This window comes from Canis lupus, chromosome 26 (genome assembly GCF_048164855.1).
Source record: "Canis lupus baileyi chromosome 26, mCanLup2.hap1, whole genome shotgun sequence".
In the NCBI taxonomy this organism is placed as follows: Eukaryota; Metazoa; Chordata; class Mammalia; order Carnivora; family Canidae; genus Canis; species Canis lupus.
Genome location: NC_132863.1, coordinates 4,852,282 through 4,878,312, shown reverse-complemented (window position 1 = coordinate 4,878,312; position 26,031 = coordinate 4,852,282). Strand labels below are relative to the sequence as shown.

The following is a 26,031-nucleotide window of genomic DNA, read 5'->3' as shown; positions in this document are numbered from 1 at the left end:
AATATAGTGAAGAGAGTGGTTAAATATATATATGTAGAGAGATAAAATTTCACTTCACAGACAGAAACATTCATGAAAATTTACCAAATTAACCAAAATTTATTTTTCTAAGCCATGTGAATAAACCCTCAAAGTAGGAGTTGCACAAGTCACAAGCAAACTCCATGTATTGCACATCCACCTTTGAGAGTTTAAACTAAAAAAATTTCCAAGCACTTGAGGGATTTTAAAACATTCTTGTGAGCAACACTCAGGTTTAAAAAAAAAAAAAAAGACTGTAATTACAGACAAAAGATCATCAACAATGTGAATGCTATATAGAACAAAAACTGGTCAAAGCTGAGAAAGAGGCAAATCTGTAGAGTTTAATTTTCTATAATACCAGAATGAAATAAACAAAAATAAGTTTTCAACTCAAAAAGTTAATAAAAGGTGATTTTTAAGGAAGAAATAAATAAAAAAGAAAAGAAAATTTCACAACAAAAGCATCTCCAAGTACTGCAAATCACTAAGCTATTAGATGGAGATCTGAATTTGTAGTAGTATAGGTAATTAAAACAAAATTTTCTCTAAATCAACCATTTATTAGACTCATTAATAAGTATTGTTAAGTGTCCCTTTTGTGCCAGATACCATGTAAGGGATCAGAGATAAAATGACATAGGATACTGTTCCTGCTCTAAGTGATAGTCCTGAGGGGAAAAGACAAGAATATCAGGGCTGTCAGTACATGTGCAAGGAAGTGAGCACAGACAAGGCACACTTCCAAAGGGAGATCACCTTTGAACTGAATCCTCAAGGGTACACTGGAGTAACCCAGGCAGTAGGGGGCATTTTAGGAAAAAAAAAAAAAAACAAAAACAAAAAAACCCTGCTGCTTTGTGACCAGTAGGAGCAAAAGTAAGGTGCGTGACAAGAGATGGAGAGGCAGGCAGACGCCAGATCGAGGGCCTTTGAACATCTTGGTGGGGGTTCAGTCTTCATCTTAAAGGCCACGGGAATCAGAATTACATTTCACAAGAATTCCAAGTAGGTGAGGGAGACAGAAGGGGGCAGAAGATCACAGATCAAAAGACTAGTTAGTTAGCAGGATACTCAAGTAGGAGGAAGAGTGATGCTCTGCACAAAGGCTGAAGTAGTGGGAAAAGAGGGTATTCAAGAGCACCAGCATAAGACATACAGACCATGGAGTGGATAAAAGTACTATCAATATTGATCAAAATTGATAGATACAGATCGGAAACTATTTTCATCATACTAAAAATGCAATATTCCAAAACACAGAAATGTAGGCACTTGGTCGGTTGTTTTTTTGCTTTGCTTGAGATCATGCAAAGGTCTAGTATCTTTTTAAAGAAAATCAAATTGCACTAGACTCTACTTTTAAGTAGTAGCTATCCAGAGATCTTCACAAATCTCCAAATTAGTAACATGTAATTCTACACATGATATATGGTTTCATTCTGAGTAAAATACTCATCAAAACAGATTCAAGAGAGGTCTTCTTTTCATACAAGGATCTTACATGGTAAATCTCAGGCACAAGCAAACATGCTATACTTTTCTTCATTTCATACAAGCTTCTATTTTCTGGCTAAAAACTGTATTTTTCAGGTCTCTTCAATTTTGGGACCAGCACAACCAGTTAGTTATCTTTTCTGTGCCATTTTTTTTCACAAAACAAAACAAAAAAAATCACTTCCAGAGAGTTTCCAGGTAAGTAATGAGTAGAAATTAACAAAGTGTCAGTTAGATGCCACCTTATAGTTTCTGCCATCCTGGAATCTTAGAGGATTTAAACGTTTGCCTCAACGCAATTGGCTCAGGACTGGCCACTCCGCCAAGTTCACTCAGCAAATGCCCAAAGTCTGCAAGAACAGTTGGTGCACTGCACGCAGACTTTATAAGCCAGAGTCTCCTTCCAACCAGGCCAGTGTCACAAGCACATCAAACACTAGATGTCACTCTGTACCAGACACCACACTACACATCCAAACAAAATAAGCCATAGAAAATTTATACCATATGTTTGTACAAGTCTCTCCTAAATTTATTTAAAAAAAAAAAAAAACAACTCATCCAAACTGTGTTAACACACTAATTTCAAACCAATTTAAAGGGAGAGGAAAAGCTCCTTACATATCTTCTGCTATTCTAACAATAAACACAACATGCTATTGTGAATTTTCTATATATTTTGCCCTGATGCCATTTCTACCATGTGCCCTTAAAAGGATTCTTGGAATCATCTGTTAGTGCTGCCTTCCAGGGGCCCTGTTCCCTAGGGTATCAATTACCAATGAGTCAAGTAGCACACTACATGAGAGAGGGGCGGGCATGCCAGGAAGCTCAGGGCATCTGGGCTGCAACAGATAATCACCAGAATGTAATTTCAGACTTCCACAAACATGTCTCCAGTTTCCTTTCCCCCAAGGTGAATTGGGTAATTCAATATATCCTGTTGGGTCAATCCCAACTTTCTTACCTATAAGTTTCAAGGCATAAGGAAAACTGTAGTCTTAAATATTAAATTTAAAAGTTAAAACATCCATTGAAAATTTTCAACTTAGACACTTGTAGTCTAATTCAAATTATTAACATGCTATAATAAGGTAATCAAATTTTAACCACAAGCAATGCATTCAAAGAATCCTCAGAAAAGACTGGATGTTTATATTTTGTTTCCACTTTCCCATCTGCAGAGATCATAAACATTTCATGATTCAAAGCGGACACCAGTATAACCACAGGCTATAGAAACAAAAGGCCTGGGCCCTATGTTTTATTATCCCCCCAGTATCCATTATAGGGCACAGAACGGAGGAGTGATTTCTGAGCTAACTCACCACCACTGGCAACCCGTGAGACAAATGAGAAGGGGCATGGCGGGCCATACGGGCCTCTACTGTGTGCCTGTAGAGGGGCCTTAAGGATTGTCATGGAGCAGATCACACTGTGCCATAACAACACTGCCATCATCTGGAGCTGTTCCCAACCATGGGCTCAACATTAATAAAAACAAGTATGACTAACGTTATGAAGCCAGAACACTTACATACATACCTCTATTATCATTTAAAATATATAAAACACATTAAAATATACCCCTGATGTCATAAAAAGTGACCTAACATTCTGGTCAAGGTAACCAGTGGTACTGACTATGCTTGTCAGCTAGAATTCAGGACAGCTTTGAGGGTTGGAGATGGGTGTCTCTACTGGCTCAGTTCTTTTTAAAATGTTCTCCAGGAAATGTGAACTAACACTAGGTTTGTTTTGTTGTTGTTGTTTTCCAATTGTAATCAGTCATTTAGAATTATTGCAGTGACCCAGGAGCTGCATTCAAAGTTGGCAGCATTCTTAAAAAAAAAAAAAAAAAAAAAATCCATGGATAAGCACCCAACCATTTGAAATCCTCAATAAGAACTTAAATTCCAAGGATTTAAGAAGAATCTGTTTTTCTTGTTCATTTTATTTGTACTTGTCCCTCCTCCACTCAAAAACAGTAAAGTGGTCCTTGTGGGAAAAAGAATAAAAAGCAATAACAACATGAGAGGTTTGTGGAAGGAAGTCCTTCACCTCAGCATGAGAAGGAGGGAGTAGTGTGGAAGTATTTTTGCACACTGGACAGTCTAAAATAAATAATGACAAATAAAGCAAAGGAGAGCAGGGGCTGTGGAAACTAGTTAATTGCAAAACTACAATTCTGCTGCCTTGCTATGTGGTATTTGCTTGTAAGAAAAGGCGTTAGCCATTGTATAAAGAAAACAAAAGGATTGTGACTTAATACTGCAGGATACCTGTCCTGAATATGTGGATTTGTCTATAATTCAGCCCAAGCTTTTCCACTGAACCTCTGTGGGAGCTTTGGATTCATTTTCATCTGCAGAGTTACAAAAGATACGCAGTTCCACCAAAAGAAGGAGAAAGAAAGCAGGGGAAGGAAAATGAGGTGGGGGGAGGGGCAAGGAGAAATGGAAACAAACACCTCAGCATTTTTTTTTAATCCTATGATATTCATAATTCTAGTTTTTCTTCAGGAAATTTACCTCCATTTTCAATATCTGAGGTAGGATGATGCTATTAAGTGTGAAGTTATAAATAATTTCCATCTATATTGGAAATAAAATCAAAACTCAAATTATTAATAGCAAATACAAAGCAATCCTACAGAGAGTGAAAAGGAGCCATTCGTTTCACCTTCTTTTGCACGACTCTGGGCACTGCACTAGATCCAGTAGAGGTATTATTATCAGAGAAGATAGCAAAAATCCTTTCCCCCTATTCTGAGGAAAAGAATTAGAGACTCAATCTATTTATAATCTCACTTGGAGCAATAAAGAACAAGAGACCCAGTGCTGAATTCCATTAAAGTAAGACAACTTCCACTATAGCCCTGGTTTCACTGCCAGTCAACTGTGACTCCCAAACTAACTACTTCCAGCAAGACTCCATGTGCATGAGTCCTGTCTCCAATCCAGCGTTACTTCCACACCAGAGAGAGGGAAGGGAGATGGTAAGACAAGAGGCCTATAGTAAATTTCAAACAACCAAACTTCATCTTTAATAGTAAAGGAAAAACAAACACCAGTGACCATAGTATATTATTCCCCTTTCTCTGCCCCTGAAGAAGCAAGCCCACAGTTCATCGGCACTCTCTGGGTAGCTCCCCTGCTACAGTTTGTCCCCAGTGCCCATGCCTCTTCAACCTGGATGTCCTCCCACTGAAGCAAGGGAGAAGCAGAAACAGCATACAACATCCTGAGATGACACTGTGTTTTCTTTATCTTGGGGTGAGGAGTGTGGGTGCAGGGAAGGTGGCAGCTGTGACGGGGAGATGAAGTACTACTTAATTTGGCCATTATTTAAAGTATTATTTTCATCCTAAAACAAGGATGAAAAGAGTAGAATGAATCTGTGTGTGGCTTTTCAAGTTTGTGTTTGTGTACGGCCACTCTGGAGCCAAGCTTCTCCAACTGGAGGAAAAGGCACATTCCACCTAGCCAAGGGCACTTTGGTCACAGTGCTTGAGAAGCCCAAGGAAACCATCTCAGTAAAAACCTAAACCTTAAGTCCCCTGTCCTACAAGGACACAAATGTGCAACGTGTTGAGGATTTCACCAAGTGTTTAACAAGGCAAAATAAGCCTTTCTAATGAGGCAACAAAGCTCTGTTGATAGACTATTGAGCTTCTCTGTCTAATCAGGGGCCACTAGGCATATGAGGCTATTTAATTTTAAATTTTAAATCAAATGAAATTACTTAAAATTAAAACTTCAGTTGGTCACAGCAGCTACATTTCAAGCACTGAACAGTCCACTTGGCTAATGGTTACCTAATTGGATAGCATCGATAAAGAACATTCCCATCATTTCAGAGAGTTCTATTGAACAGAGTTGCCCTAGAGAAAAAGCAACTGAGATGTTAAGATCTGCAAAGGCTAGTCAGAGTTAAGTCGACTTAATATTTAAAACTAAGTGGAAGCGTGAAATTAAATTTCATGCTAAAAGACTTGCCTGTGAATTTCCTGATTTGTAGTGTTGTGGATTGTTAGAGCTGGAAGAAACCTCAAGGCTATCCAGTCCCACTCCTCCACATTACAGACAAGGAAGCCAAAGTAAAGAAAGGGCAATACTATATGTTAGCAAATCAAATTTCAATAAAAACAAATTAAAAGGAAAAAAGAAAGGGCCAGTACCAACCTCAAGGCCACACAGCTTGGCAGTATCAGTGTCTGATCTAAAGCTACTTTCTTCCTATTTCTTTTATCCAGAGAGGTTTAGGTGAGAAAGAAAGATGTTTTAACATAAAAATAACAAATAACTCCATGGGGGAAGAGAATTTAAGAGCCTTTAATCCAACAATAAATATAAACAGGTGCAAATCACTGCAAGGGCTACAAAGGATTATACCTAATGGTTGCTGGCCTCAGGAACTTTACAGTCTTACTAAGAAGCTAAGACACAGCCACCTTCAGGGAAAACTAAGAACATCCAGCTACAATGAAATGGTAACTAGCAGGAGTCTATTATACAAGTTCACAGAAAAAAGTGGGCACGTCTAGCTGGAGTTGCCAAAAGAATCAGTGAATCTGAACAGAGCCTGAAAGTATGGGCCAGATGACAAGTAGAGCAAAGGGCAATCCCTGAAAAGAGAATTGCATAAACCAAGAGGCAGATGTAAAACTATGCAAAAAGAGGTAAAGGGGCAATAAGCAAAGCAGTATGTGTGTGAGAGAGCACTTCCACAGAACAATATCCCCAACAACACGTGAAAGAAAAATATATGGGGACCTCAGAGTGACTCAGAGTGTTAGCCCAGCTTGGGCCACATTTTACAGGTTATAAAGAACCTATTCAGGTCTCTAGGAAGGAAAAAACAGGGCTTATTTAATCTAGTGGGGTAATATTGGATAAATCTAAAACTAAGGAATCTAGAAGTCAAGTGTCCTGTATATCTGTGATTTCTAACTCTGTGATATTTGAAAAATATATAAATGAGTAGCATTCAGAGGCCAACATGTGTAAGCTTCGAAAATTAAACCTCTTCTGTCAATGCATATTTTAATAAGGGGGGAGGGGAAGGAAATGCCTTGCTATCAAATCCTAGAATTTTCTCAACCATATATGAGTAACTCCAAACTACTGCATTTCTGTACTAAAAGGAAATGGCATATCACATGGAAGACAGCTCAAAACAATATCTCTGTTGTTGTTAATATGCTCTTATTGTCTATATTTTTGATGCTCTGACATCTAGGCCTTTGCTGACCTCAGAGGGACTATCCCTTCCAGGGTTAGCTAAGTCATACACACAGTCAGCACCTCCCAACATGCCTTTAACAGGCAAATCAACCAATCCAAAATTCAGTCCGGCAACCACCTCCTTTGATAAACTCTGATACGTGGGACACTATCCTCCTGCTCAAATCACCTGGGGACTAGGTACAAGACAACTAGGGGCCACCTCTACAGCCTAGAGCCTGCCAAAATTATTCAAACTATCCAATCCTAAATCTGCTTAGCTTGCTTACCTTGCCTTGCCCATTACTTCCCTCAAAAATCACAATAAACATCCCACTCTCAGTTCTGTGTGCTCTCTGGTGCTTTTCTCCATAGCCCTGCTTGCATGACATGCCTACTGTGCCTATCTTACCATAACTGATTAAAACAAATCCTATGTACCACTAAAACAACTTCTCAACTACTGAATCCAGACGGTTCTCAGAGTTAAGTGAATTATTTGACCTTGAAGTCCATTCACCAGATGCCTTACATTTCTACATCAGCCCTCCTTCTCCCCTATGCAAGTAGCTACCTCAAGGGCTGCCACTACAGTATCACTTCTACAAAGGGACACTTAGAATTTTCTGTGACTGAGAGTTATTCCTGGAGCTCTGGAATAAGTTCATTGTTACCAGTGGTAACTTCAGTTAGCATGAAATGTTACATATGCTGAATGAGGGCATGGGGTTCTGTGTAACCTGTGCACTGCCATATCTCTAGCACCTAGAAATGTGCCTGAAACACAGAGCTGGCACCCAGTAAATGTGTGTAATAAATGAATGAACTATCCAAGAATAGATACATATTGGCATACATGGCCTGTAGAATACAGCTTCAAAAGCAGAATATTGAGACTTCTACATGGTAGGTGGCATGGCACTGAGTTAAGAAAATGGGTTCTGCAATTAGACAAGAGGTTAAATTTCTATCAACCATTTGATAGATGTGCAATCTTGGGCAAGTCACCTACAACAACAAAGACCTCACTCTTCCATCAATAAAAACTAGGAAGACAGAATCTACTTCAGAAGGAAAGGATGACACAAGATGGCCATTTAAAACACTTATATTGTGGTCAAGATGGCAATGTAAATTAATTTTAGGAGGTTCCACACCATCATCCACCCACTGCCATTTGAAACACACAGCAATGACAGATGAAATACGTTTTTTAAAAAAGTAAAATTAACAAGTGAATCTCAGCTAAAAAAAAAAAAAAAGACAAACATCCCCATGAACCAGCAACCACTGAAACTCTAAGTGATGCACAGATTTGCAGCCATAGGCAAAGGTGTCTAGAGGTCAACTTCAAGGAGTATAAGGGCTCCCACTGGAGATAAAGGCAGATGGAAAGGTCTGTCCACTGCCTGAAACTGCAACTTCAACTGGACTGGCAGCCTTGATTGCACACCACTTGCTTCATCAGAGCACTACAACGTTACATCTAAACACTACTGCTTCCTTTTACAGAGGTTCCCTTCCAGATTGCCCCTGACTTACAGAGATAGGCTGAAGGTCTCCCTACACGCTCTCCTTCCAGACCTTCCAAACTCTCTCATTTCTCTGCTTTCTTCCAATCTATTTTTTATTCATAGGCTATCTTTACATGATAAGCCCTCTGTGATTTAACATGTCTCAATAATTCTACCTCTTGTAAAGGAAGCCTTCCCCAATTATTTACACCTTGATAAGTATTTACCTCTGAATCCTCATAAACCATCTCTTTATATGGCTCTAACTTGTAGAAATAACAATGAAGTTACTTAATTTTCAGAATGAACCATACAAATTAATACCTACCTTCTAAAGCCAGAGACAGAAAGAGAACATAAGCATAAACAAAAGTAATGCTGGTTCATTATTCATTCATATTTACTATGCAAAATGAAAGTTTTATGAAGCTCTGAATAATATATATTTGTTGTATTATATAGGCAACTAATCCTCTGTAGATGGTAATGTAACTGTAATAACACCCTTCCTAATCTAGAATTTCTGGACATAAGAGAGTATTAAAACCTCCTCTGTGGGAGGGAGAGGACTACAGTCTCTGATGGGCTTTCCTGCAGCAGGACAATGAGACTTGCAATTAGTGACAGTAAGGGTAATTCTCAAAACATTTCTGGGCTTTAGATGACACTGGGAAACTAACAAAGGACTGAAAAAATGGTAGGAAAAGGAAGTAAGAAGAAAGAAGGTGGCAGGAACAAAGTAAGCCAAACCCTGATTTGTAAGCAACAAGCTCAAGAGAAACAATTCAGGATTGTGAAAAAAAAAAAACTCTGCCAGAGAACTAACGCCAATTTCACTGCAGGATCTTTAGATGTCTGTGCCCTCCAGACCCCAGTTCCCACCACACAGTAAGTTTAAGGAACTGAACCTGAGATTCCATTAATAAATCAGGACCCTCAAATGAATCCAACGTGGTCCCAACCAAGAACACTCCCAGCCTCCTGGCAAAAGAAAGACAAACCCTCTAGAAAAACACAGGACTGAAACTGATTCAATCTATGTTCAATTAAGCCTGAACTCAAAATCCCATCACAAAGTATGCAAAAGAAGAAGCCACTATGAGAGACAGCAGATTTAGACAACCGAAGACTTTAGATATTGGAATTATCAGATACAGAATATGAAATAGTAGGTGTCAAATGTTTAAGAAAACAAAAGAGATCTAAAAATGAAGGATCAAGCACCTATCAAAAACAACAGGCCAAATATGAACACCGAACTTAAGGAAGTTAAAACATGAAACAAAAATCACTGAGAGGCAAAACACTGCTTGGAAGAAGTGAAAACATTCCCTAGAATGCAGCACAAGGCAGCGGGGCGAGGGGGGGGGTGCGGGGGGGGGGGTGCCGGGGGGGAAGAGGGTGAAAGCAATCTTGAAAGACGTGGAGAATAGATGGAGGTTTAGATAAGAATCCTAGAAAGTATACCAGGACAGAAAAGAGTCAACATTTGAGAAGATAGCAGCTGAGCATTTTACAGAAATGATAAAGGATCTGAGTCTAGAAATACAGGAAACCCACAGACACCAAGCAAGACAAGAAATCTTCAACTAGACATTTTGTAGTGAAGCTGAAGAACACCAAAGACTAGGAAAAAAGATTTTAAGAGAAGCCAGAGAGAAAAGGCATTTAAAGGAACAATCAGATGGAGAGCAGAGTTTAAAGCTGCTGCAATGGCAACTAGAAGCTAGTAAAATGGTATCTACAGACACTTCTACTGCCACTACTGTAATGCTTTGTCTAACATACATAACAACTGAAGACAATGAAGCTTAATCTGGAGCAAATAGAACTGAAAAAATTATGACCCTCAAAATAAGGGTCATGCCAATAAATTTTAAAACTCTGGTGATCAGAAATTCTTAGATACTCCCTCTTCGCCGATGACATGATACTCTACATAGAAAACCCAAAAGCCTCCACCCCAAGATTGCTAGAACTCATACAGCAATTTGGCAGAGTGGCAGGATACAAAATCAATGACCAGAAGTCAGTGGCATTTCTATACACTAACAATGACACTGAGGAAAGAGAAATTAAGGAGTCAATCCCATTTACAATTGCACCCAAAAGCATAAGATACCTAGGAATAAACCTAACCAAAGAGGCAAAGGATCTATACCCTAAAAACTATAGAACGTTTCTGAAAGAAATTGAGGAAGACACAAAGAGATGGAAAAATATTCCATGCTCATGGATTGGCAGAATTAATATCGTGAAAATGTCAATGCTACCCAGGGCAATTTACACGTTTAATGCAATCCCTATCAAAATACCATGGACTTTCTTCAGAGAGTTAGAACAAATTATTTTAAGATTTGTGTGGAATCAGAAAAGACCTCAAATAGCCAGGGGAATTTTAAAAAAGAAAACCATATCTAGGGGCATCACAATACCAGATTTCAGGTTGTACTACAAAGCTGTGGTCCTCAAGACAGTGTGGTACTGGCACAAAAACAGACACATAGATCAATGGAACAGAATAGAGAACCCAGAAGTGGACCCTCAACTTTATGGTCAACTAATATTCGATAAAGGAGGAAAGACTATCCACTGGAAGAAAGACAGTCACTTCAATAAAAGGTGCTGGGAAAATTGGACATCCACATGCAGAAGAATGAAACTAGACCACTCTCTTGCACCATACACAAAGATAAACTCAAAATGGATGAAAGTTCTAAATGTGAGACAAGATTCCATCAAAATCCTAGAGGAGAACACAGGCAACACTCTTTTTGAACTCAGCCACATTAACTTCTTGCAAGATACATCCACGAAGGCAAAAGAAACAAAAGCAAAAATGAACTATTGGAACTTCATCAAGATAAGAAGCTTTTGCACAGCAAAGGATACAGTCAGCAAAACTAAAAGACAACCTATGGAATGGGAGAAGATATTTGCAAATGACGTCTCAGATAAAGGGCTAGTTTCCAAGATCTATAAAGAATTTATTAAACTCAACACCAAAGAAACAAACAATCCAATCATGAAATGGGCAAAAGACATAAAGAGAAATCTCACAGAGGAAGACATGGACATGGCCAACACGCACATGAGAAAATGCTCTGCATCACTTGCCATCAGGGAAATACAAATCAAAACCACAATGAGATCCCACCTCACACCAGTGAGAATGGGGAAAATTAACAAGGCAGGAAACCACAAATGTTGGAGAGGATGCGGAGAAATGGGAACCCTCTTACACTGTTGGTGGGAATGTGAACTGGTGCAGCCACTCTGGAAAACTGTGTGGAGGTTCCTCAAAGAGTTCAAAATAGACCTGCCCTACGACCCAGCAATTGCACCGTTGGGGATTTACCCCAAAGATACAGATGCAATGAAACACCGGGACACCTGCACCCCAATGTTTATAGCAGCAATGTCCACAATAGCCAAACTGTGGAAAGAGCCTCAGTGTCCATCAAAAGATGAATGTATAAAGAAGACGTGGTCTATGTATACAATGGAATATTACTCAGCTATTAGAAACGACAAATACCCACCATTTGCTTCAATGTGGATGGAACTGGAGGGTATTATGCTGAGTGAAGTAAGTCAATCGGAGAAGGACAAACATTATATGTTCTCATTCATTGGGGAATATAAATAATAGTGAAAGGGAATAGAAGGGAAGGGAGAAGAAATGTGTGGGAAATATCAGAAAGGGAGACAGAACAAAGACTCCTAACTCTGGGAAATGAACTAGGGGTGATGGAAGGGGAGGAGGGCAGTGGGTGGGGGTGAATGGGTGACGGGCACTGAGGGGGGCACTTGACGGGATGAGCACTGGGTGTTATTCTGTATGTTGGTAAATTGAACACCATTAAAAAATAAATTTATTATTAAAAAATAAAAATTAAAAAATAAAATAAAAAATAATAAAAAATTAAAAATTAAAAAAAAGAAATTCTTAGATACCTCAAATTCTTAGAAAAATATATACTTTACGAAACCTGAATCAAGAAAAAAAGAAAACCTGAATAATCCTAAAATGACTAAAGAAATTGAACAAGTCATTAAAATCTTCCCATTAAAAATAAAACCAAAAAACATCAGTTTCAGAAAATTCAGAAAACAAGGAAAGGAAATTTAGGCCAACCTCAGCTGTGAACATAGATCCAAAATGCAAAGTATGAGACTCTAAAATTCAGAACTGCAATTCACCACATTTATATTCATGAAGAATCATCACTTAGTTATCTCAGCTAATGCAGAAAACATATATATATATTTGGAAACTTTAAAATCCATCTATGACTTTTTATAAATCTTACCAAACTAGAAATAGAAGCGCACCTAATCTGATAAACAGAAAACTTCATTAAGAAAACATCGGGGGGAGGGGCAAGATGGCGGAAGAGCAGGGTCCCCAAATCACCTGTCTCCACCAAATTACCTAGAAAACCTTCAAATTATCCTGAAAATCTATGAATTCGGCCTGAGAATTAAAGAGAGAACACCTGGAATGCAACAGTGAGAAGAGTTCGCGCATCTATCAAGGTAGGAAGACGGGGAAAAAGAAATAAAGAAACAAAGGCCTCCGAGGGGGAGGGGCCCCGCGAGGAGCCGGGCTGAGGCCGGGGCTAGTGTCCCCAGGACAGGAGAGCCCCGTCCCGGAGACGCAGGAGCTGCACCGACCTTCCCGGGGTAAAGGGGCTCCAGGGAGGTGGAGCAGGACCCGGGAGGGCGAGGATGCCCTCGGGCTCCCGGGGACAGTAACAGCAACTGCGCGCCCAGGAGAGTGCGCCGAGCTCCCTAAGGGCTGCAGCGCGCACGGCGGGACCCGGCGGGACCCGGAGCAGCTCGGGGGGCTCGGGCAGAGGAAGAGGCTCCGTGCGGAGGGGGCTGCGCGGTTCCAGGAGCAGCTCGGAGGGGCTCGGGCAGAGGAAGAGGCTCCGCGGAGGGGGTGCGCGGCCCGGGAGCGCGAATCCATCAGCGCAGGCTCCGGAGCACAGGGCGCCGGGACACAGCCCAGGATCCGGCCTCCCCCGGGACAGGCAGAGGCCGGGAGGGCCCAGGACAGCGAGGACGCTCCTGCCCCCAGCTGAGCAGGTCAGCGGCCCCGCCCGGAGCCTCCAGGCCCTGCAGACGGAGAGCTCCGGAGTTCCTGCGGGGGCTGAATCCAGGTTTCCAGAGCTGGCCCCGCCATTAGGGCTGTTCCTCCTGCGGCCTCACGGGGTAAACAACCCCCACCGAGCCCTGCACCAGGCAGGGGCACAGCAGCTCCCCCAACTCCTAACACCTGAAAATCAGCACAACAGGCCCCTCCCCCAGAAGACCAGCTAGACTGACTGACAACTTCCAGAGGAAGCCAAGGGACTTAAAGTACACAGAATCAGAAGATACTCCCCCGTGGTTCTTTTTTTTTTCTTTTCTTTTTTTGTTCTGTTTTGTTTTGTTTTGCTTTTTGATTTGTTTCCTTCCCCCACCCCCCTTTTTTCTCCTTTCTTTCTTTTTCTCTTTTTCTTCTTTTTTTTTCGTTTTTTTTCTTCCTTTTTTTTCTCTTTCTCTTTTCTTTCCTTCTTTCTCTCCTCTCTTTTTCTCCTTTTCCCAATACAACTTGCTTTTGGCCACTCTGCACTGAGCAAAATGACTAGAAGGAAAACCTCACCTCAAAAGAAAGAATCAGAAACAGTCCTCTCTCCCACAGAGTTACAAAATCTGGATTACAATTCAATGTCAGAAAGCCAATTCAGAAGCACTATTATACAGCTACTGGTGGCTCTAGAAAAAAGCATAAAGGACTCAAGAGACTTCATGACTGCAGAATTTAGAGCTAATCAGGCAGAAATTAAAAATCAATTGAATGAGATGCAATCCAAACTAGAAGTCCTAACGACGAGGGTTAACGAGGTGGAAGAACGAGTGAGTGACCTAGAAGACAAGTTGATAGCAAAGAGGGAAACTGAGGAAAAAAGAGACAAACAATTAAAAGACCATGAAGATAGATTAAGGGAAATAAACGACAGCCTGAGGAAGAAAAACCTACGTTTAATTGGTGTTCCCGAGGGTGCCGAAAGGGACAGAGGGCCAGAATATGTATTTGAACAAATTCTAGCTGAAAACTTTCCTAATCTGGGAAGGGAAACAGGCATTCAGATCCAGGAAATAGAGAGATCCCCCCCTAAAATCAATAAAAACCGTTCAACACCTCGACATTTAATAGTGAAGCTGGCAAATTCCAAAGATAAGGAGAAGATCCTTAAAGCAGCAAGAGACAAGAAATCCCTGACTTTTATGGGGAGGAGTATTAGGGTAACAGCAGACCTCTCCACAGAGACCTGGCAGGCCAGAAAGGGCTGGCAGGATATATTCAGGGTCCTAAATGAGAAGAACATGCAACCAAGAATACTTTATCCAGCAAGGCTCTCATTCAAAATGGAAGGAGAGATAAAGAGCTTCCAAGACAGGCAGCAACTAAAAGAATATGTGACCTCCAAACCAGCTCTGCAAGATATTTTAAGGGGGACTCTTAAAATTCCCCTTTAAGAAGAAGTTCAGTGGAACATTCCACAAAAACAAGGACTGAATAGATATCATGATGACACTAAACTCATATCTCTCAATAGTAACTCTGAATGTGAACGGGCTTAATGACCCCATCAAAAGGCGCAGGGTTTCAGACTGGATAAAAAAGCAGGACCCATCTATTTGCTGTCTACAAGAGACTCATTTTAGACAGAAGGACACCTACAGCCTGAAAATAAAAGGTTGGAGAACCATTTACCATTCGAATGGTCCTCAAAAGAAAGCAGGGGTAGCCATCCTTATATCAGATAAACTAAAATTTACCCCAAAGACTGTAGTGAGAGATGAAGAGGGACGCTATATCATACTTAAAGGATCTATTCAACAAGAGGACTTAACAATCCTCAATATATATGCCCCGAATGTGGGAGCTGCCAAATATATAAATCAATTATTAACCAAAGTGAAGAAATACTTAGATAATAATACACTTATACTTGGTGACTTCAATCTAGCTCTTTCTATACTCGATAGGTCTTCTAAGCACATCTCCAAAGAAACGAGAGCTTTAAATGATACACTGGACCAGATGGATTTCACAGATATCTACAGAACTTTACATCCAAACTCAACTGAATACACATTCTTCTCAAGTGCACATGGAACTTTCTCCAGAACAGACCACATATTGGGTCACAAATCGGGTCTGAACCGATACCAAAAGATTGGGATTGTCCCCTGCATATTCTCAGACCATAATGCCTTGAAATTAGAACTAAATCACAACAAGAAGTTTGGAAGGACCTCAAACACGCGGAGGTTAAGGACCATCCTGCTAAAAGATGAAAGGGTCAACAGGAAATTAAGGAAGAATTAAAAAGATTCATGGAAACTAATGAGAATGAAGATACAACCCTTCAAAATCTTTGGGATGCAGCAAAAGCAGTCCTAAGGGGGAAATACATCGCAATACAAGCATCCATTCAAAAACTGGAAAGAGCTCAAATACAAAAGCTAACCTTACACATAAAGGAGCTAGAGAAAAAACAGCAAATAGATCCTACACCCAAGAGAAGAAGGGAGTTAATAAAGATTCGAGCAGAACTCAACGAAATCGAGACCAGAAGAACTGTGGAACAGATCAACAGAACCAGGAGTTGGTTCTTTGAAAGAATTAATAAGATAGATAAACCATTAGCCAGCCTTATTAAAAAGAAGAGAGAGAAGACTCAAATTAATAAAATCATGAATGAGAAAGGAGAGATCACTACCAACACCAAGGAAATACAAACGATTTTAAAAACATATTATGAACAGCTATACGCCAATAAATTAGGCAATCTAGAAGAAATGGACGCATTCCTGGAAAGCCACAAACTACCAAAACTGGAACAGGAAGAAATAGAAAATCTGAACAGGCCAATAACCAGGGAGGAAATTGAAGCAGTCATCAAAAACCTCCCAAGACACAAGAGTCCAGGGCCAGATGGCTTCCCAGGGGAATTTTATCAAACGTTTAAAGAAGAAACCATACCTATTCTCCTAAAGCTGTTTGGAAAGATAGAAAGAGATGGAGTACTTCCAAATTCGTTCTATGAGGCCAGCATCACCTTAATTCCAAAACCAGACAAAGACCCCACCAAAAAGGAGAATTACAGACCAATATCCCTGATGAACATGGATGCAAAAATTCTCAACAAGTTACTGGCCAATAGGATCCAACAATACATTAAGAAAATTATTCACCATGACCAAGTAGGATTTATCCCTGGGACACAAGGCTGGTTCAACACCCGTAAAACAATCAATGTGATTCATCATATCAGCAAGAGAAAAACCAAGAACCATATGATCCTCTCATTAGATGCAGAGAAAGCATTTGACAAAATACAGCATCCATTCCTGATCAAAACTCTTCAGAGTGTAGGGATAGAGGGAACATTCCTCGACATCTTAAAAGCCATCTATGAAAAGCCCACAGCAAATATCATTCTCAATGGGGAAGCACTGGGAGCCTTTCCCCTAAAATCAGGAACAAGACAGGGATGTCCACTCTCACCACTGCTATTCAACATAGTACTGGAAGTCCTAGCCTCAGCAATCAGACAACAAAAAGACATTAAAGGCATTCAAATTGGCAAAGAAGAAGTCAAACTCTCCCTCTTCGCCGATGACATGATACTCTACATAGAAAACCCAAAAGTCTCCACCCCAAGATTGCTAGAACTCATACAGCAATTCGGTAGCGTGGCAGGATACAAAATCAATGCCCAGAAGTCAGTGGCATTTCTATACACTAACAATGAGACTGAAGAAAGAGAAATTAAGGAGTCAATCCCATTTACAATTGCACCCAAAAGCATAAGATACCTAGGAATAAACCTCACCAAAGATGTAAAGGATCTATACCCTCAAAACTATAGAACACTTCTGAAAGAAATTGAGGAAGACACAAAGAGATGGAAAAATATTCCATGCTCATGTATTGGCAGAATTAATATTGTGAAAATGTCAATGTTACCCAGGGCAATATACACGTTTAATGCAATCCCTATCAAAATACCATGGACTTTCTTCAGAGAGTTAGAACAAATTATTTTAAGATTTGTGTGGAATCAGAAAAGACCCCGAATAGCCAGGGGAATTTTAAAAAAGAAAACCATAGCTGGGGGCATCACAATGCCAGATTTCAGGTTGTACTACAAAGCTGTGGTCATCAAGACAGTGTGGTACTGGCACAAAAACAGACACATAGATCAGTGGAACAGAATAGAGAACCCAGAAGTGGACCCTGAACTTTATGGTCAACTAATATTCGATAAAGGAGGAAAGACTATCCATTGGAAGAAAGACAGTCTCTTCAATAAATGGTGCTGGGAAAATTGGACATCCACATGCAGAAGAATGAAACTAGACCACTCTCTTGCACCATACACAAAGATAAACTCAAAATGGATGAAAGATCTAAATGTGAGACAAGATTCCATCAAAATCCTAGAGAAGAACACAGGCAACACCCTTTTTGAACTCGGCCACAGTAACTTCTTGCAAGATACATCCACGAAGGCAAAAGAAACAAAAGCAAAAATGAACTATTGGGACTTCATCAAGATAAGAAGCTTTTGCACAGCAAAGGATACAGTCAACAAAACTAAAAGACCACCTACAGAATGGGAGAAGATATTTGCAAATGACATATCAGATAAAGGGCTAGTTTCCAAGATCTATAAAGAACTTATTAAACTCAACACCAAAGAAACAAACAATCCAATCATGAAATGGGCAAAAGACATGAAGAGAAATCTCGCAGAGGAAGACATAGACATGGCCAACATGCATATGAGAAAATGCTCTGCATCACTTGCCATCAGGGAAATACAAATCAAAACCACAATGAGATACCACCTCACACCGGTGAGAATGGGGCAAATTAACAAGGCAGGAAACAACAAATGTTGGAGGGGATGCGGAGAAAAGGGAACCCTCTTACACTGTTGGTGGGAATGTGAACTGGTGCAGCCACTCTGGAAAACTGTGTGGAGTTTCCTCAAAGAGTTAAAAATAGACCTGCCCTACGACCCAGCAATTGCACTGTTGGGGATTTACCCCACAGATACAAATGCAATGAAACGCCGGGACACCTGCACCCCGATGTTTATAGCAGCAATGGCCACGATAGCCAAACTGTGGAAGGAGCCTCGGTGTCCAACGAAAGATGAATGGATAAAGAAGATGTGGTTTATGTATACAATGGAATATTACTCAGCTATTAGAAATGACAAATCCCACCATTTGCTTCGACGTGGATGGAACTGGAGGGTATTATGCTGAGTGAAGTAAGTCAGTCGGAGAAGGACAAACATTATATGTTCTCATTCATTTGGGAATATAAATAATAGTGAAAGGGAATGTAAGGGAAGGGAGAAGAAATGTGTGGGAAATATCAGAAAGGGGGACAGAACGTAAAGACTGCTAACTCTGGGAAACGAACTAGGGGTGGTGGAAGGGGAGGAGGGCGGGGGGTGGGAGTGAATGGGTGACGGGCACTGGGGGTTATTCTGTATGTTAGTAAATTGAACACCAATAAAAAATTAAAAAAAAAAAAAGAAAACATCGGGAGGGAATCCCTGGGTGGCTCAGCGGTTTAGCGCCTGCCTTTGGCCCAGGGCGCGATTCTGGAGTCCCAGGATCGAGTCCCACGTCAGGTTCCCAGAATGGAGCCTGCTTCTCCCTCCTTCTGTGTCTCTGCCTCTCTCTTTCTCTCTATGTCTGTCATAAATAAATAAATAAATCTTTTTAAAAAAAAAAGAAAGAAAACATCGGGAGCCTGAGGGAGCCTCAAATGATGAAACATTAGCAGAACTCTTTAAATCAGAAGCGGGATGACCATCTTTACCACGTCTATTTGCCTATGTACTGGGGGGCCAGGCCAGAACTGTGAGACAAGAAAACAGACTAATTGGTGAGCCTGTTATAATTCACAATCTGTCCACCAAGGAAAAAAGAAAAATTAGTAGACAAAATGCTGCAATTAAATAAATCATACATATTCACTTGCTCCAGCAGTAAGAATGGAATGAAAGAACTTAAGCTAAATTCAAAATCATGGATAAATCTCAAAAATAATGTTAAATGTAAACAGTGGGCAGCCCGGGTGGCTCAGCGGTTTAGTGCTGCCTTCAGCCCAGGGTATGATCCTGGAGACCCGGGATCGAGTCCCACGTTGGGCTCCCTGCATGGAACCTGCTTATCCCTCTCCCTGTGTTTCTGCCTCTCTCTCTCTCTCTCTCTCTCTGTGTTTCTCATGAATAAATAAATAAAATCTTAAATAAATAAATAAATAAATAAATAAATAAATAAATAAATAAATAAATGTAAACAGCAAGCCACAGATAATTATGTACCATGTGAGACCATTTTTATTATACTCAAAACCAAACAAAACTGCACAATGCATTGTTTAGGAATACAAATACTTGTGGTAAAACCATTTTTTAAAAAGAAGGGTAATGGCATAATGCAGAGGAGTGACTGCCTCCAGAGGAGAAAAAGAACCATGAACAAGGATAAGTACCCAAGTACTTTCTAGTTCTTAAAATGAGGGATGGAGAGGGTGTTAAGAGAATGGACTTCAGCACCATGCTTTAAAACTTGCATATATGTTATAGATTCTTTAGTAAGTTTATCAAGTGCTACATAAATCATTTAAATTAATGGATAGTTCAAACAAATGATGGTCATTAGAGAACCTATTTATGTGACAGGCTTAATCAAAGCTCCTGTTAAAAAGACAGCTCCTCTGTACAGATTTCATTCACAGGAGGGTTACCATAGGAAACACAAAAACCACCATAAAATATACAGTGAATCAGTCTCTTACTCTGGGGAAGTAGGACAGCCCTTAAAGGAGAGAAAGGGGAACCATAGTCACTGAGTGCCAGCCATGAGTCAAGTACTGGATGGGAGGTCTTCACTTCTGTTTTATTCCACAAACCCAAAAAAGTCCATGCAATCTCACTAGTAGTCAGGAAAATATATATTAAAAACACTGAGTTTTTAACATGTCAGTTTGCATATGTATATGTACTTATATATATACATACATAAAATCATCAGTGTTGGTTAGGGCAACTTACACACTACTTGCATTTAAGTTTCCATATAAGTTTATATGACTTTTTCAGAACAGTTTGGCAATATCGGTATTTTAAATGTGGATACATTTCCATCTAATAATTTCACATCTAGGTAACCATACAGGAAAAATTCTCCTACATGTTTGCAAATAAAAAAAAAATCACAAGATTATTCTTTGCAGTACTATTTATTAAAGTGGAAGGAAGAAAATACATGTTCATCATTTTTTATCTTCAAATGAAATTAAAGATCTAAAATACCACATTTTCAACAAAAATTTAAAAGTTAAACAAATTTAACAAAAACTTACTTCAAAAAGAAAGAGGATAGAGTCCAGCTCCTCTCTTTGTGATTTATTATTCCCTGGAATATAGGAAAAAAAAATGTGTTATCACAGCAATGTGTAAATTTTAGAATATTAAAAATTATCTTAAAAACATTTAAGCTTCAACATACACTCATTTATTCAAAAAAATACCAGGAGATAGCATTGAACCCATGTCAGGAATGTAGACAGACACCCAAGCCACACAGCCTGAGTCCGCATCTAGCAGGACTGCTCCTCACTAGCTGTTTAATCACGGCTTCCACATTTTCCAAGTCACTGTCAATCCGTGGAAGGCAATTTATTCGTTTCTCAGTTTACTTATGAGCTCAAATTATGATGGAACGCATAGAAGAAGCAAAGAAAAAGTTGTAGTTTTTTTGATGTGAAGAGGCACAGAACTATGAAAGCCATACATGTCTTTAGGCAACTCACACTGTCCTTTTGATAGTTACAATAACAGAAACTAGAAAACTATATAGCAGCTAGTTACATTTATTGTGTGGTCTCTATGCAGTAGACTCTGTGCTAAGTGCTTGTCATTCAGCATGCAACTTGGGAAGCAGCAAACTTTTTCTGTCAAGGGCCAGACAGTGAATATTTTAGGCTTTACAGGCCCCTCTTACAACCACTCAACTCTGTCATAATGTTGCGAAAGTAGCCGTCGGTAACATTTAAATGTTATGTGTCCAACAAATTATTTATAAAAACAAGCAGCCAGCTCTAAATTGTGGACTCCTGCTCTAACAAAATCCCCACAGCTCTAGCAAGTAAGATAAGATAGCACCCATTCATTGAACAAGTACTAAAGAATGTCTCTGGGTCAAGGGATTCTTTCAGGCCCTGAGGATACAGGAGTGATACAAAACACAACAATCCTTGCTGAGGAAGTTTATATTCTGGCAAGAGGAGGCATTCAGTAAATGAAAAAACCAAGACAGGGGGATCCCTGGGTGGCTCAGCAGTTTAGCGCCTGCCTTTGGCCCGGGGCGCGATCCTGGAGTCCCGATCCTGGAGTCCCGGGATCAAGTCCCGCATCGGGCTCCTGGCATGGAGTCTGCTTCTCCCTCCTCCTGTGTCTCTGCCTCTCTCTCTCTCTCTCTCTGTCTATGTCTATCATAAATAAATAAATAACCCTTAAAAAAAAAAAAAAAGGAAGAGGAAGGAAGGAAGGAAGGAAGGAAGGAAGGAAGGAAGGAAGCCAGCCAGCCAGCCAAGGGGGAATGTCAAAGGGATGGAATTCAATTTTAACCAGGGAAGTCAGGGACCCCCTTGCTGATAAGATGCCATCTGAGTCAATATTTGAAAGAAGGAAGGGAAGGAAGACACATGGACATTTGGGGGTAAGGAAACAAGCGATATGGACATTTGGGAGAAATTTGTTCCAGACAGAGGAACTGGAAAGTGAGAAGTCCTTATGGCTGAGCAAGTCTATCATGATCAGGAAACAATGAGAAGGCCCTTGTGCCTAGAGAGAAGGGGGAGAATTGCCACAGGTGGAGTTAGAAAGTGGGTAGCTTAAAGGCAGGCAGGTAGGTGGGGTCTAAGGCCATTGTAATGACTTCCAGAATTGAGAAGCTATTTGGGGGTTTAGAGTGCTGAGTCATGATGTGACATATGTTTAAAGCATCACTCCAGCTGCTCTTCTGAAGAAACTCTGGCAGAGGCAGAAGGAGGGGGCACAAGTGTGGAAAGGGGAAGACCATATCTGAGGCTACTACAAATGCAGGTGAGGATAATGGGAGCACCAGCATTACCAGCACAGGCAGTGGGAAGAGACCATTCTGGATGTATTTTGAAGGTAGAGTCAATAAACTCAGGTTTTGGCCTAAATGACAGAAAGTTGAAGTTATCACAAGATGATTTCATTATTCATAGCAAACATGTCCCTTTAATCTGTTGTTTTGGTACACTTTCTTCCTGGTACTCCAATCGAAACACAGGTTGTGTTAAAAGAAAGAAACTTTGAAATCTCACCCAATTTTTATTAGTTCTTCATTATGATTCTTTGTAGTAGACTGCAAGAATGCAGAGTTTTCCCTCTCCTATCAAGAGATGTCTATTTCTCTATTTGCATCTGAGATGTATGTAACTTGCTCTAGCCAGTGTGACATTAGCAAATGTGAGGCAAGCACAAGTTTGAAAAGCCTTATGCACTTGCTGAGCTTGGAACCCTACAGCCAGCATGTAAAGGAGTTCAAAATAGCCTGCACACATAGAGTGTCCCAGTCAATAGCTTGCCCACCACAAGACATGTAAATGAAGCCATCTTCCACCAGCTGATGTGAGAGGCATGCACAAGCCTAAACTAGAACTTCCCAATAACCCAGAAAATTGTATGCTAAATGATTGGTTGTTGTATTAAGGCACTCCGTTTTGGGATGGTTTGTAATACAATTTGTTATGCAGCACAAACTAACTGATACACTCTTGAACAATTATATTTTTCTAAAAGGACAGAGAGAGCAAAAGTGGGGAGGAGGGGTGGAGAAGCCTTTAAAAGGGGTTCCTTGGTTATAGGGCTTTTTTTTTTAAGACAAGGGATTTTAGTATCTTTCTTTTCTATTCTGATTACCCATTACATCACACCTTCTCCCTCCACATACCTGTGATAAGAAGTTAAGTGGGGCAAAATTAGAAAACAGGATAAAAATCAAATTGTTTCATATCTGAAATATCAATTTTGGGCAGCCCCAGTGGATTAGCAGTTTCGTGCCACCTTCAGTCCAGGGTGTGATTCTGCAGACATGGAATTGAGTACCACGTGGGGCTCCCTGCATGGAGCCTCCTCCTCCCTCTGCCTGTGTCTCTACCTCTCTCTCTCTCTCTCTCTGTCTCATGAATAACTAAATAAAATCTTTAAAAAAAAAAAAGAAATATCAATTTGGAAAAAAATTAGGCTCAAGATTTACATCAACCTATAATTCAAAAAGGAAAAAAAAAACAAGCAATTCACTGAAAAACAAAAAACAAAAATAAAAATCCTTGTTGGCATCTTTGGGCACATGCCCATATTTGATTTGATGAATACATCTAGCACCTATGCTAGATGAGGATGCTATAAGACTCTGAACCATCTGGTATGTGTCCTAGACCACCACATTCCTTCCCCTCGGAGCCTGACATCTGCCTCAGGTTCTGCAGAAGCAGTCAATAACTCCTCTCTGTATCCTCTTCTGTATACCTGACCCCATCTCAACTCACTTCCCCCACCATCTTGCACCATCAGTAATACCCCTTTAGTTAGCCTGCAGACAGGCAAATGTAGCCTTTAGAACCCTCCCTTGACCAAGCTTACGCCTTCAGCTACAATCTTCTGTCTTCAACATCAAACTGTCCAAAAGGGTATTCTTGTGTGTAGCCTCCACTGTCTCACCCCCAGTCCCCAGTCACTCCATCTCTCTGGCTGGCTTAAGATCCCACTACTCACCTAGACTTTTCTTTCAGTACTCAGTGACAACTTCCTCAATACACAACCACTTCCTAATCCTGCTGCTCCGCAATTTTTTGCATCATCAAACATTGCTGACATTTCATTCCTTGAAATTCTCTCTTCTCTGGACTTCTGTGACAAAATGCCTTCCTGGCACCAAACCCCCTTCCCAGCTCCACACTACTCCCCTATCTTTCCTCTTTATCTGTCAAATAAATGAAGGCATTACACCAAATCCTTAACTGTCACTCTTTCTACAAAGAACTAGTCCCTTGTCAATAGCATGATTGCACCTCTCTTTTCCCAAGCTCCCATCCTTATATTTTTACTGCCCAGCCAGAACCTATACCTGGGTGTCCCACAGGCACCTAACCCAGACTGTCCAAAACTGCACTCATCATCCTACCTTCTAAACTTGGCTTCTCTCAAGGGTTCCCATCGCTGTTGTGGCAGTTTACAAACCAGACTCAACATTCTGAAAGCACAAATGCACCCCTATGCCTACTGCAGCATTACTGACAATAGCCAAGATATGGAAGCAGCCCAAGTGCCCATCAATAGAAGATGAAATGGTATATACATAGAACGGTATATTACTTAGCCATAAAAAAATGATGAGATCTTGCTATTTGCAAGAACATGGATGCACCTAGAAGTTATTATGCTAAGTGAGGTAAGTCAGACAGAGAAAGACAAATATCATATGATTTCACTCATATATAGAATCTAAAAAAAAAGAAATGAAAAAGCAAGCAAACAAAAAGCAAAATCAAACCTATAAATACAGAGAACAAATTGATGGTTGTAAGAAGGAAGAGGTTAAAGGGATGTAAAAAATGGGTGAAGGGGAGTGGGAGGTGCAGGTTTCCAGTTATGGAATGAGTAGGTCATGGGGATGAAAGGCACAGCATATTGAATACAGTCGGTGGTACTATAATAGCACTGTATGGTGACAGATGGCAGCCAGATTTGTAGTGAGCATAACTTAATATACAAACTTGTAGATCTGGGGCAGCCCCAGTGGCTTAGCGGTTTAGTGCCACCTTCAGCCCAGGGCATGATCCTGGAGACCCGGGATCAAGTCCCACATCGGGCTCCCTGTGTGGAGCCTGCTTCTCCCTCTGCCTATCTCTCTCTCTCTCTCTCTCTCTCTCTCTCTCTCTTCCCTTCTGTGTATCTAATAAATAAATAAAATCTTTAAAAAAAAACAAACTTGTACATCTGAAACTAATGTAATATTGTGTGTCAACTATACTCAAGTAAAAAATATTTTGTAATAAATAAATAAAACTGAGGTAAAAATAAGTGTGTTAACATGTAAGGATTTCCAAAATAGATTACATGTAAATAAGAAGGTGATGATGGCAGCTAATATTTACCAAGCACATACTACGTGCCATACTCTGCCTGAAATCCTAGGATATATGTTAACCTGTTTGATGCTGACAGGAGGAAGCTGAGTCAGAGAGAGGTGAAGTAATTCGCCCAAGGAGAAACAGCTGGAAGGAGAGGGCAGGATCCAAACCCAGTCTGGCTCCCCAGGCTACACTATCCAGTCACCTAAATACAGAGCAGATTGTGCAGTGTGACCTTATTGGTTTGATTTTTCAAAGAATATTTTATATAAGTATATGTGTGTGTAATATACATTAATAACACATACAGAAAAAAATACATGAAACTTTTAATAGTGGTTGTGTTCAGAGTAGGATTGGGGGTCTGAGCAAAACATAAGGTTCAATTTTCATTTCAAGCCCTTCGGTGGAGTTTGAATTTTTTTTATAGTGTGCAAATATTATTTTTATGTCTTTCTTTTCAAGTAAACTATTCCTATGGAACTCATGCCTCCTTTGGGTTTCTTCTTCCATTTTC

The 26,031-nt window shown here is 40.2% G+C and overlaps 1 protein-coding gene across 9 annotated transcripts in view; it reads right to left on the bottom strand.

The window, feature by feature from the left end:
- The window catches only part of RALGAPA2 (Ral GTPase activating protein catalytic subunit alpha 2), a 327,019-nt gene that overhangs the window by 266,279 nt on the left and 34,709 nt on the right, over positions 1 to 26,031 (bottom strand). For 8 of the 9 annotated variants that reach the window (XR_012018147.1, XR_012018153.1, XR_012018148.1 and 5 more), the window contains exon 3: positions 20,712 to 20,764. Coding sequence is in view for 2 of the 9 variants with exons in the window: in XM_072799835.1 (XP_072655936.1) it covers positions 20,712 to 20,764 (53 nt within the window). In the remaining 7 variants the exon portion in view is untranslated. Of the gene's footprint in view, positions 1 to 20,711; positions 20,765 to 26,031 lie in introns of those variants that run through there. The other variant, XR_012018151.1, reaches the window with a different exon arrangement.